This window comes from Dermacentor silvarum, chromosome 2, assembly GCF_013339745.2.
Source record: "Dermacentor silvarum isolate Dsil-2018 chromosome 2, BIME_Dsil_1.4, whole genome shotgun sequence".
Taxonomy (NCBI): Eukaryota; Metazoa; Arthropoda; class Arachnida; order Ixodida; family Ixodidae; genus Dermacentor; species Dermacentor silvarum.
In genome coordinates, this window is record NC_051155.1 from 75,615,743 (window position 1) to 75,629,914 (window position 14,172).

General features: G+C 49.2%; 1 protein-coding gene across 1 annotated transcript in view; it reads left to right on the forward strand.

Annotated features, from left to right (window-relative positions):
- The first annotated feature begins 3,127 nt into the window (after nt 1–3,127).
- LOC119440990 (uncharacterized) overlaps nt 3,128–14,172 on the forward strand; it is a 360,528-nt gene continuing 349,483 nt past the window's right edge. Inside the window, exon 1 of the mRNA XM_049662789.1 lies at nt 3,128–3,370. Within this exon, the coding sequence (XP_049518746.1) occupies nt 3,160–3,370 (211 nt within the window). The 5' untranslated portion in view covers nt 3,128–3,159. The remainder of the gene's footprint in view (nt 3,371–14,172) is intronic.

Genomic DNA, 14,172 nt, shown 5'->3' on the forward strand with positions numbered 1-14,172 from the left:
CGGATTTTCAACCTCTTCACTCTTCGCTCACGAAGACGCACACGTGAAAGGGGACAGATTGCATACACTCGCGACTAGGTTAACTGTCAGGGTCACATGCATGCAGAAACGCCGTCGAAAACTGAGGGCAGAAAACGTCGCTTGTTTTTTAAATTATTTCTGCTAATACACTTATCCCCGAGTGTACGCCTTTGCTGTTTTCTTTCACGTGTCACCTGTTTTACGGACGTGTTACTATCATGAACCAGCTTTCCCCCAAGCCGTACGTCGTTTTATGGCAGTTTGCATTTCGCTCCTCTTGGTTAAGCTCCTGGTGAATACTATAATGATCGACGATACGAATGCGCCGTAGTTTTGTGAGTTTAGAAATGACTTCAGAATATGCGAACGCAGCGCTTTGTCGTGTCGCTTTCACAGACGCGTCCATTTGTATACGCTGCTCTAGCATCACGTATGCTGACAGACTCGCGCGACTTTTTGCACTTGAGAAAACGCAACGTCTTGTTAACTACCCGATCAGTTCGCAGGCTTTAAGAGCTGCGCAGGATGGCGTTGCCTGGAGGAAAGACAAGAATAATGGCGGTGTACACTTCAACACGTATACGGTTTGTGGCCTTGAATAAAATAAGTCCACTCGTCGAACAACCACGATATAGCACCACAAGACGAGTTGGACTAGGCACACCTGCGTTGGTATTCGAGGTTCCCTAATGGCCATCGTCAACAAATTCTCAAAAAGGGTTCATGAGTCAACTTATCCCTTAGCCACGCGATGTGGTGTCATTGAACTGTACCCGAAGGGCCATCGACTTGTCTCTCCTGATGACCGACTTGGACTACGCTTTCGTGGTACTGCTTCCGACCAGGTTAAGTTTGATTCATTAGCTTGCCCTAATGCAAAGTTTAAAATATTTTACCATGGGAGATTTTAGTAGCTAGCAGACTGCGTGCACTAAGCACGAAAGTGCCTGCTTCGCAGAACGAGCCTGGGCCGTGACACGCAGCCGATGTTGCTGTGGAATGCTCGCCATTCCCACCGTGAAGGCCCAGTCGCAGGAGACACCACACCACCCGAAGGTTTGTGGATGTTTGAGTTTGTGTTTGCTTCTCACAACTTATAAGGAGGACATGGTGTGATGAGGAGGGTAGGAAAAAAGCTGCGTTAAGGCAGCTTCACTGGTCCCATTCTTCTGTGAAAACAGGCACTATAGATGAAAGGTGATTTCCGTATCTAGTAGAAATAAACTCGGCAAAATTCACTACACGTGCATATATGCACATACCAGAAGATCATTGTACAAAAGTAAGCACATGTCACAATATCAACGTAAAAATAAAAAAGGAAATGCGAAAAATGCATTGACAACGCTTCTTGCACTCACATACACCAAATTTTACAGAAGCGACTACATACTAAAATGCTTTCCATACCTTTCTTTCCTTCTTCCTTTGTTTCTATTATGCGCACGTAAAAAGACACGCGTTGCGGCGGTTTGGACACATCTAAACAATGTTATTTTCGGCGTCAAAATTGCCGCTTTTGATGGCCAGAGAGGCGAACATATAGGTGTTGTAAACTTTCTGAAAAGTGCAACAATTTTCAAACAAAAGCGTGCACGAGCTACATCTGGGACAAAAACATGAATGCTATAACGCGGGGGTGTGTTGTGAAAAGCACAGCAAATACGCAGAGTGTTCCACGTGAAGCTTGTTGGGGCTTTATGTGACCCTAAAAAGAACTATTAGGCTGGATTGGTACATAACAGGTCAGCCTTAGCATGACCTGAGGCTCGGTGAGCCAAGAAAGACGCGAAAAGTGAATATAGTGGGAGGGGAAGGCGATTGCCACCTGTATTTACCCGCACCCCCTCACGGATTTCAAATGCGTTTCATCGCGGCTATAGTTGATCCTTTGTCTAAGACAACGACTTCACTGCATTCCCGAAAGTTTTATACCTAATCCTAAATTCAGGGCCACATTAATGTCACGAGAAATGAAATAAAAGATAGGTACGGTTTTCAATTTTCTTCGTTAAGATCTGCTTTTTTCTACCAAATATCAACTCAAATCAAGGTTGGAAAGAGTATAATGCTCTCGACTGATTTACTGTTTCCTGGTGAGGGGGCTTGCGCGTCTTTGCAGCAGGCTTCAATTTCATCATTTCATGCGCTTTTTTCATGCCCATTGAGTCGTATGTACTCGCTATCTCTTTGCCAGACCTACAAAAGCCTGAAGACTACCTGGTGACCGAGATGCAGCATGGCTGGCGTCCGCTGACCTCTTACGAGGTGATGACCCTTGTCTGCATGCAGTGGTGACGCGGTAGTGAAAGATGAGTTACACGCGCCGGTTGTCTATGACGCGGCGAAGTTCAGGACACCACTAGCTGCTTTCTTCGTACACTATATCTTTTATAAAGGCGCGAAATCTCACAAGGTATAGGTAACAAGTGATCTTTGCCCTAATTAACTCTGATATCTCACCGACTTTGCATGTTTCAATATTTTTAGTCAGGCCCGATGTTGATATCCATCCCAGTAAAATTTACAGGGGAGGCCATTCACATAAATCGCAAGTGTCACGTTACAAAGTTTATTCCAACTTAGGGCGAATACAGCATACACGTAAACATCATCCGAAACCCAGCAATATTGTTTAAAAGTTCCAAACCAGAAATAAATAAGTACAAAAACTAATAGCAACATAAGGAATTACGAGAACCAACAGATATCGTTTTCTAACATAGAATGGGGTTAATAAATCGCCTTCTTAGATTTTATTAAACCACTGCAAAGATGAAAGACATCTTTTGTTAGAATTTCCAACTGAAACATAAAAAAATTCAATGAATTTCGATCGTGATTTGTGCTTTTGATAAGTGTCGAGTGCATTGATTTATAACTCGTGGTGCTGAAGTTAAGTGTATGCCCCTGTCAACTTTCGATAACGTTGACGCCGCCTTCATACGTAACGAAATATAACCCAAGCATTCGACCTTATTAGTATTTAGACTAAAGAACGATGGTTACCTATTATACATGCAAATTGCAGTTTTTTTTACATGTTGCCGTGTCCAAAGGAGTGTACGGCGCGTTTCGCGGCCATACACTGAGATTAGACACACACCGCGTGCGCAGTTCCCCGGTCCGGCGCCAGTCATGAGCATCCTGGAGCAGGAGTGCTGGGCATTGGCGGTAGCCGAGTCCGCGCTCGAATTCGAACACCGGCTGCCCGTGGTCGGCGCCGTGCTGGTCCGTCGCACGCGTTCGCCCCGCGTCGAGTTCACGCTCCGCGGACGTCTCGAACTGATATCCAGCCCAGGGTACAAGATCCGCTTGCAGGGACTCCAGATGGCCAGGATGACCATAGGTAAGGTTTGCTGTCCTACTGGACGCTTCCGCTCCACGGCCTTCCTTCTTCACAGTGTCGAGGCCTCATTCACACAGCCGTCAAACGCCCCGTGCCGTCATCATCACGACACCGGCGCGTCGGTGATCCAACAGCGTTTCCTCGCCGGTTTCTCCTCGAAAATGACACGCTGATGACGTTGGCCGATGCTCTTAACGCCGTCATTTCTGATGATGACGTTTCCACGGCTGTGTGAATCGGGGCCGCTTTCCGCGGCAGCCCAGTGACTATAAGGCTCTGCCTGCTGAGCTTGCGGGTTCGAATCCCCGTTGCAGCGACCGCATTCTGACGGGGGCGGAATGCAAAAACACTCGTAGTACTTAGGTCTACTTTAAAGAAACCCAGGGGGTCGAAATTATTCCGGAGTCCGCCACTATACGGCGTGCCTCCCAGCACTTACTGGAGGTGAACCCTTCAAGTGTGACAGCGTTCTCGTTAAGGTGGCTTGAAAACTACCTGACACTTCTAGCAACCTTGATGCTTGGAAGTATTTGCATATTGTGAGACGTCGACCGATGCGATGCCTTTATTTCCGAGCAGTCGCCCGAGTCAGAGACGAAGCACCGCACGAGACAAAAGATGATGAGTCGTATGTACAGATGACAACAATTCCGAAGGGGGCGGACGAGCATGGTAGAGGCTGCGGAGGACCGGCTGGAAGGAATGTCGAGCGTTTTCTGTGCTGGCATGACGCGCAGGATCCAACGTATTTGGCGACAGAGGTGGAAAGGCCCGGCCAGAAACAACGCGTTTTGATGCGGTCGTAGGTCTTATGAAAGCCCAAGTGGCCAGCCGTCGCGTTGTCGTGAAATGCTTCTAATACTTGGAGTCGAAGTGAGCGAGGTATGACTGGTACCCATCGGTTTCCGGAAGGATGGTAGATTGATCGAAATAACGCTCCACCTTGAAGCTTAAACGTGAAAGTTGTCGTCTTAAGCGACTGTTGGGGGGTCGTGCCAAGCCAGTAAGTCGGTCGATCAGCGTACGGCAGTATGGGTCAGTACGTTGGAGTGAGACGAGGTCAGTAGACAGGAGAAAGTCAACTGAGGCAACTGACTGTCCCGGGCTACTGGGCGTGTGCTGAGACGTGTGGCTAGATGGTGACGTGCATACCGAAGGTGAAGCATGGGCGTTTGGTGACAGCGGGCAGCGCGACAAAGCGTCGGCATCTTGGTGTTGTTTGCCGGACCTATACGTGACAGTGAAGTCATATTCATGTAAGCGCAGTACCCAACGGCCGAGGCGTCCAGACAAGTTTTTCAGGGACGACAACCAACAGAGAGCATGATGGTCGGTCACAACTGTGAAATGGCGGCCGTAGAGATAGGGACGAAATTTTTGTATTGACCACACGATGGCGAGGCATTCCTGTTCTGTAATCGTGTAGTTGCGCTCAGCAGGAGAAAGAGCACGACTTGCATAATCACGACTTGCTCTTCGGACTTCTCATTCCGCTGCAGCAGGACAGCGCCAATTCCATGCCCACTGGCATCAGTGTGTAGAATAGTCGGGGCCGTTGCATCGAAATGACGGAGCACGGGCCCTGACGTGAGAACTCGTTTGAGGGTCTGGAAGGCGGCTTCACAGTCGTTCGACCACACAAAGGACGCGCTCGAAGTCAGAACATTGTGTAGTGGAGCGGTGATGGTGGCGCAGTCACGGACAAAGCGGCGGAATAAGGACGCCGGTCCTAGAAAACTGCGGAGTTTTTCAAGTGTGGTTGGTGGCGGAAATTGCAGTACTGCAGTGATTTTATCGGGATCAGGCTGGATGCCATGCTTACTGACGACGTGGCCCAATACTTTAATGCTTCGGCTTGCAAAGCGACACTTTTTAGTATTGAGTTGGAGACCAGCTTTTGCTAGACACGCGAGAACTTGGTGTAGACGTTGTAGGTGCTGGGAGAAACTCGGCGAAAAGATGACAATGTCGTCCAAGTAACAAAGGCAGGTCTTCTATTTTAAGCCACGCGGTACTGTATCTATCATACGCTCAAACGTAGCTGGTGCATTGCACAGTCCAAAAGGCATCACGTTAAATTCGAAAAGGCCATCAGGTGTAGCAAACGCAGTCTTTTCTTTATCAGGCTCATGCATGGGAATCTGCCAATATCCGGAGCGCAAGTCGAGGCTCGAGAAATACTCGGCACCTTGTAAGGTATCCAAAGCATCGTCAATACGAGGCATTGGATAAACATCCTTACGGGTAATTTTGTTTAGCGCCCCATAATCGATGCAAAAGCGCACAGAACCATCCTTCTTTTTAACAAGCACAACAGGAGAAGACCAAGGGCTTGCTGAAGGCCTTATGTTGCGTGTCAGCATGTCGTTCACTTGTTCGCTGGCTCTGTTGTAGTGATCCTTTCGCTCCGAAGGTGACACACGGTACGGGCGACTGCGAATGAGGCGAGAGCCGTCTGTTTCAATTCGATGAGTAGTTACAGTGGTATGACCCAATCCTCGCGAAGAAACGTCGAAACAAGCTTCATGCTTCATTAAAATGGTGAGGAGTGCATTGTTCTGGGCCGTATTGAGATCTGCACTCAAGGTGGCCTTAATAGCACTAGTGTGGCCTTCTGCGGGCGCACAATGCGCGGAAGATGTGGCAGGCGAAACACTGACGACACATACCGGCGCAGCGTCGGCGAGCTTGGCGACAGTAGACCCTTTCGGCAGTAGTAGTGGCTCAGGCGTCGTATTAAAGGCTGTGAGGCTGACATAGCCACTCGAGAACCGGACCAAGCAAGAAGCGATCGCGAGTCCTCGAGAAATGCAACGCTGAAAAGGTAGAACCACTGCGTCTCCGTCGACAATGTCTGTTGACCCAACGGTAAGAATACGTTCTTCGTCTGGTGGGATAAGAAAATCCGCTGCTGCAATACGGTTGGGACGCGGGGAATCGAAAACTGGATAAGTCTCGGTGTCGCTGATGTGAATCCTTGGGTCGCCGCACGAGATTAGCGCAGAAGCAGCAGACAGGAAGTCCCATCCTAGTATAATCTGATGAGCGCACGTCGAAAGCACCGCAAGTTGCACATGATGACGAATACCGTCTATCAGAACGCGAGCTGTGCACTGTCCGGTAGGAACGATTAGAACGTCATTGGCACCACATAGGACCGGACCAACATACGGCGTTGGCACTTTTCGCAGACGAAAGCACAGTTCACGATGTATAACAGAAATAGCGGCTCCAGTATCTATAAGAGCGTCGACGGAAACACCTTCCACACAAACCGAGAGCAAATTGGCGGAGCGAGCAGGAGGAATTGGGATAGTCCGACATGATGCAATTTCTCCTCCCAAAACTGCAGCCACTAGTTTTCCGAGCGGGTGTCCACAACATGGGAAGCAGCGCGCAAGGGCGATGAGGAATGGCGGTAAGGTGAAGGAGAGCGACGCCGGGGCGAGCGGGATGCTCGAGCCATGTCCTGCGAAGGTGAAGGAGAGCGACTAGAGGAGGTTATGTACGGTCCAGGAACGTAGGAATCTGGCCCTGGTGTCCTGTCTCGCTCAAAGTTGGCGTAACCTCGCCTTTCACCTGGGTGACGCCCGGGAACGTAGTAATCAAACCTAGGTGCGCTGTCTCGCTCAAAGGTAGCATAGCCCCGCCTTTCATCCTGCTGATGCCGACGGCAGTAGCGAGAAATGTGGCCGTGAATACCGCAGTAGAAACAAACCGGGCGCGACGACCACCACGGAGAGTAGTACGGCTGTGCAGGAGTACTCGCTGCCAGCGAAGCTAGGGGGTCGCGGTAACCTTCAGCAGGTGGAGACTGAACGGCCGAAGGAGGCCAGGAGGCAATTTCGCATAACTTGGACGACATGGTCCAGTAGACTTGTCCATTTGGGCGTTTGTCATCGACGCCAGATCGTCCTTGATGATGTCACGCAGTCCAGAAGGAGCGGGGTGAACGGTCGCAAGCGTCGCAGGTCCCGAAATATGTCCGTGAAGTTCCTCCCTGATGAGCGTGGGTATCAGGGCTCGCAACTCAACATCACCGTTGACACGAGGGTCGCAAGAGGCGCGTGGCAGGCGAATAGACTGGAGCGTGTCTAGACGTTGGCATGCTGTGATATCACCAACGCAGTTTGGGCTCTGCATGACGAGAGCATTAAATGCGACTGTGTTGATGCCCTTCAGTATGTGGCGAACGCGGACAGCTTCCGCCATGTCACTCTGTGCACGGCGGCAGAGAGCGAGGACGTCCTCAATGTAGGATGTATAGGACTCGTCCTGTTCTTGTACGCGCGTTACCAGCCTCTGTTTCGCGATTTCGGAGCGTCCAGACATGCCGAATATCTGGCGAAATTGCTGGGTGAACGATGGCCAGCCCGAAAAGTCACTTTCGTGGTTAAAAAACCACGTCTTCGCAACTTCGGTTAGGTAAAATGAGACATACCGCAACTTGTGCGTGTCGTCCCAATGGTTGGCGTCGCTGGCTCTGTTGTAGTGATCGAGCCAATCGTCCACTTCGTCGCCGCGGAGGCCGGCAAAGACGGGAGGATCGCGGTGTGTGGTGTTCCCCGTCCAGGTAGGCCCAGCTGGCTGAGCAGAGGTGGTAGCAGCACTGGTGGATGGGCTGGTTTCTGCCATCACCCTGGTAGGCGAGAGCAAACGACGACCGGATCGGAGCTCCAGGGGAATCGGGAAAGTAAGAGGACGGGGAAATCGAAGCACGCTCCACCACTTGTGAGACGTCGACCGATGCGATGCCTTTATTTCCGAGCAGCCGCCCGAGTCAGAGACGAAGCACCGCACGAGACAAAAGATGATGAGTCGTATGTACAGATGACAACGACGATATGCACAAATCGCGCTCACAATATTTTGAATACGTATGAGCCTGTGAAATGTTTTGACGATTACTTATAAAAGGGTGCACCGTATACTTCGTGCCTAGGTTCCCAATTTTCTTGTGTATATTTCATGAAGCTATCGGACTTATGTATTTCAGTATTTATCAAATTGCACAGAAATGATTGCTTTTCGAGCCGCATTTCACCGTGTCAACGACACAGCCGTTACTATAGGTGCTTAAAAAGAAGTCAAACAACACGTGTAGGCCGAAATGAAGAGACTGATCTTATTCTGAGCTTGTGCAGACTCGTATCGAAAATTTCCTGCTAAAGCCTATTTATCACATTTATAGTAAACGTGTGGGAACTTAAGTTTATGTTTGTCACGCACGTGTTTTCGATATTGCGCACGTATACGAATACACAAGAAGCGAAGAAGGCGAGAGCTAACACGTTTCTCTTGAGGTTGGCAAGGAATGGCATACGCCAGCTGAGAAGCACGCTCTGATAGCAGGACCAAAAATACACTTCCCACTAAAGAAATAAGTTACTGACGACCAAATTTAGTTTATCCGTCCAAAAAACACTGTGGCAGATGTGCGACATACGCGGACTGCGATCACTGCACCCAGTACATAAAGTATGCATTAGCTTGATCGCATGGTTAAAATGACAGTACGCTTGTGTTTCAGATACGCAGAGAGATCAGAAGAGAAAGCTGAGCACCCATCGAAATAAAAGGAGGAGTGCATAGAGACGCAGACTGCCCCGGTCAACAGAAAGCATCTGCGCAGCTAGATATGTGATATCATTCTTTGTTGGTTTTTTGTCGTAAAAACGTTAATTTATGGACAAGCAGATTACTTCGGGCCAGTACCATATACAACTATTTGCTCAATAGAAACTTATATGGGAATATATGGCTTCTATGCCAGTCTTTTTAAGGTTCAAAATCGAGCAGATCAAGACGGGGAAAAATCACTCCGTGCCCGCATTTTCTGAGGGTCTCTCTCTCTCTCGCTGTTTTCCAAACCCTCGCCATTCACGGTGTTTGCCTTCACAAATCAGATTTTTCCACTGCAAATATTCATTTGAGAGGCGTAGTAAGGCCTTTATGTTCGAGAATATAAAATTATACGGAAAAGGTATGGTCGTGGCGACACAAGAGTGGTCAGTACCTGATCAGATAAGATGTAGTTGAAATTCTGACAACGGGCAATTACAAAACGACCACAGGACAGGCTGTTATCCCGGGATTGTATGTTGAGCCTGCATACATGGTTTTCAGTTCTTCACCTCCAGTTTCTTCTCTCTCAGCGCCAAGTGACGAGACAGCGTTAATGTTGACTTCAGAGTACAGTGCACTACACGATCGAAACCCCGTTATTGTAAACAAGCCGCTACATACCTTATTCCAGCACGCATGGGCTTAAGAAACCACTAGGGTATTTTCGTAGCTATAGTGAAGCGATGTACGGGTAACAGAATTTTGCATGCACATACATTTTTTTTCGCATTGACCTGGGTCTGTACGCGGTACAAAACTGTGCGAATCTGTGCGCCTCTGTCCCACCGACTATATCCTCGCCTTCTTACTAAAAAAAAGTACACCGCATATCCACGAAGTGAATGATGATGAGTGGGCGAAGCACCGGGGGATCATTCGGGTAAAACGCCGGAAGCGTTCTCCGGAAGCTGGCTTCCGGACCCGGAAGCGGAACCGGAAGTGGAAACGGAAGCTGCTTCCACTTCCGGTTCCGGCTTCCGGAAGCCGGAGCTTGGCGTACTTATACTATATATATATATATATATATATATATATATATATATATATATATATATATATATGTGAGCGCTAACTGTGCAGATCATCATCGTCTTCATGTGTATATATACCCATCCTCATAATCATCATCATTTTGTCGGGTTGGTGTTCGTGGGCTGTCTCGCGCTGTGTGACAGTAGAAGAGCTCCGCCTTCGGGCATGTCACTCTGAGCGCGACGGCAGAGAGCCGGAACGTCTTCAATGTAAGACGTATAGGATTCGTCGGCTCCCTGGATGCGGGTAGCGAGCTTTTGTTTGGCTACTTCGGAGCGCCCAGCAGATGTGCCAAATATCTGTCGCAGCTGCGCAGTAAATGCTGGCCAATCAGGGAAGTCGCGCTCATGGTTGAAAAACAAAGTTTGGGCGACCTGCCCCAGGTAGAACGCAACATAGCGGAGCTTGTGTGACTCGTCCCAATGGTTGCAAGCGCTCACCCTGTCGTACTGACCAGCCAGTCTTCCACGTCTAAGCCGCGAAGGCCAGAAAAAACCTGAGGGTCGCGTTGCGGTGCGGTGACTGACCAAATAGGCCCAGCTGGCGGAGCTGAGGTGGTAGCAGCAGTGGATGCGGTGGTTTGTGCCATGACTGGTGTTGGCGAGCAGAACCGTCGACCAGAGCGGAGCTCCAGGGGTGACCGGTAGAGCAAGAGGACGGGGATAACAACGCACGCTTCACCACTTGTGAGACGACGCCCGGGACGAAGGCGGAGCTCTTCTATTGTCACACAGCGCGAGACAGCCCACGAACACCAACCCGATAAAATGATGATGATTATGAGGATGGGTATATACACATGAAGACGATGATGAACTGCACAGTTAGTGCTCACACTAACTTCCCCCCCTCACGAAAGCGGCCGGTAAGGCAGCGAGTCAGAAACGGTCGGAACGCCGAAGATACGGCTTCAGGCGAAAGATGTTAACAATTTCAGTGCTGCGGCAACGGCGGTCAGTAACCGAGGTAACAGGAGCTACGCGATAGTTCACAGCAGATGTTCTTTCAAGCACGGTATATGGGCCGCGATACCTGTGAATAAATTTTTCACAGAGCTCTGGCACTCGAACTGGTGTCCACAGGAGCACTTCGTCGCCTGGTCGGAACGAAATGACACGACGGGTCGCATCACAACGGACTTTCCTCTTGTCCTGAATGGTCGCGGTGTGGGCGCGCGCAATTTCGCGGCACTGGGCGACGCGGGCGGCGAACTCCTCTGGTAGAGATGTGGATGTAACAGAAGGCGTAGAGAGAAAGCTGGTGTCCAAAAGAAAAGACGGTGCACGGCCGTACACGAGGAAAAAGGGGCTGTAGTTGAACGGCAGTATTATATGCAAACGTGACGAAAGGAAGTATAGTGTCCCAGTTTGCATATAATACTGCCGTACAACGCACAACAAACTACAGCCCGTTATATATATATACATATATATATATATATATATATATATATATATATATATATATATATATACATACATACATACATAGCGGTCTCCATGCCAACCAGAGCTACGGACAACGAGGGACGAGGCTCGGCCCTAAAGTGCTTCGTCCTTAGTAGGCTGGGTATTTCTAGCTTGCGTCTTTTAATGTGAGACATTATTTACCTCACGTCAGCCACTTCGCGGTGGCTAGGTTTCGAGGCCCCTTCAATAAAAGGTACGTGACCGATGGTGGGATAGAATCTGTCTTACAGAACGGCAGTGCAATGCTCTAACCATTATGTCACACTCGCACTTCTCTCGTGCCAAAGCCAGCTATCTCTTTGAAACGTTCGGCGCCGTGCGTCATGTTCCAGTTTCTCGCATTTTTCGCTCGTGAGCGCTAGCGCTTTCAGGCGCACTGTGTTAAACCATGGCGTTAGACTGAGCCGATCTCTGTGGCAGTGCACTAAAAATTTCCGTACGCACTGCGAAACTTGCAGTGAAAGTACCTCTACTGAACGAATGCCTTATTAGGCCATAAACTGCAATGACAACATTGCGATTCATGTCAGTGTAAGTGCACCGCGGGGATAATTCGCGCCAGTCGTTACCATGCAGTAGCGCAAGGAGTGGAAACGGACCCCTAGCGACGACAGATTCAAAATTCCCGCAATATCGCTACCATCTGTCGTGGTCAACGCTCTTTTTTTTATCTCTATGAGCGGACATTTACGATATTTGGAGTTACTATTACGAGGTTTCTCAGTACTTTGCAAGTGAGGAGAATATCGCGAAATGTCCCGGCACAAAGGTCAACCATTTCTCGAATCCTGCACAACCATGATTCTGGGTGCAAATCAACCACCCAGGTATGTAACCAGGGGTTGATTAGGGGATCTTAAGAACCCCCGAAATTATCACAGCGGCGATACACTGCTGAGCACAAGTTATATATCATTATATGTACTACACGTCAATGTATTATATGTCTACACTATCATATGTCAGCGACTTGCTTGATTCACGCGCAAGAATGGCCGCCGTTGTCCCCTTAAAACCCTTTCTGAACATCATGCCTGGGTACGGCCCTGCGTCGATCTTTTCTTCTACACAGGAAAACACGCCAGCACTTTTGCCCGAGCAGTACCAATTCCTTATCGCGGCTCGTAGCGCGCTTTTTTTTTCACTTGTCTCGCTGACACAGACGCAAGTCCGCAGTACACTGAACTGAGCCGACACCGTAAGTTCATCGTGGGCGAAGAAGAGAGTCATTTGTTTGGCAAGATCGCTTCCTTGCCTGAGGCAAGTCGTCATCATCAAATAAGTGTCTTCTGATTTCCCGGAAAGTAGAGATGGGCTCTCGAGCGGCTGCGTTGAGGTCTGGTTCACGGTAAAGATGTTTCCAGAGCAGCTTAAGATACCCAGCGCAGTTGCGTAATAACGTGTAAAGAGTTTATACAACGCACCCTGTATTGTCATTTGTACTAGCTTATAGATACCTGCATCGAATGTACCAGTGTCACTCACTCGTACAAGTGCCATATGGAGCACAGACTTAAGCAATGACGATTACATGGAAGTTTCCGGCATCCCTCTACGTTAACCACTTGTGACGACGCACTTTTGCGAGTGGACGAGCTGCACAAGAACGTCTTCTTAAGCCACTGAATTGTGAACGTTAATCGAAGAATTGTTTCGCTTCAAGTAAAAGTAACAGTTCGAACCGATTGCGTGTATCGATCTCTTCACGTGAGGAATAGAGTTAAGCTACTGGTATGTTGAAAATGAGGAGTCAAGCAGACGTATTTAAAACTAAGTCAAGGGCCGAGTGTGTCGCCTTTCCTGTGAAATATCTACGGGTGAATTGGAACAGGCACAGGTTATTTGTGAGATTTTCCTTGCGATTTCTTATTCTAGCAATCTCCTTATAAGATGGCCATGTTGTTACCCACCTCTGTTGATTTGGTCTGCTCCGGTTTTCTGTCGGGATCTGTTCTCATTCTCACTTTTCTCTCTCTCTCTCTTGTGCGTTTGTGTGTGCGCGCGTGTGTGTGTCGCCTCGCTGATAACTTGAGTGGAGAAGTCTACTTTATTGACATGAAGGTCTCCCACGTCGTCACGGTCATTGTCGCGCGCGCGCGTGTGTGTGCGTGTGTGCCTTGCCGATAACTTCGGTGGAGAAGTATAATTTATTGTTGTGAAGGTCGCGTCGCATGAAATCAATGTATGTCGTTTTCGAAGCCTTCCGGCTGCATCTCATCCTCTTCATTTGTCTTGTACGAACTATCGTCCTTACTTACCGTAGAAAAAAAATATACGTTCACTTTTTGTTTCTTTCTTTTTCCCTTTTGCTCGCGTTGTGTGGTGACACCGCAGCAGCCAGGCTTCCCGGTTCAAGCCGCTGACAAACGTTATTTGGCTTCACCACCTGGCTCACTGGCTATCGCGACAGAGCGCCGATACCAAGACTGCGCTCGTGCCATGGCTACGTGCGCTCAACGTCGCCACGTCGGCCCAGGAGGTGGCCTAGGAGACCGCCGATGTCACCGCCAATGTCGCCGCCGGCCACCGTATCTTATGCGCCGTCGCCCCAAGCATCTCAAGCAGAATGCCCTGAGACCTGCCGACAAATCGGGTGGAATCAACCACCCCTCTGCCACCGGGTCATCTCAGCAAAGGCAGTCTAGCGGTGCCGACTGCCTTGCATAGCGCTCAATA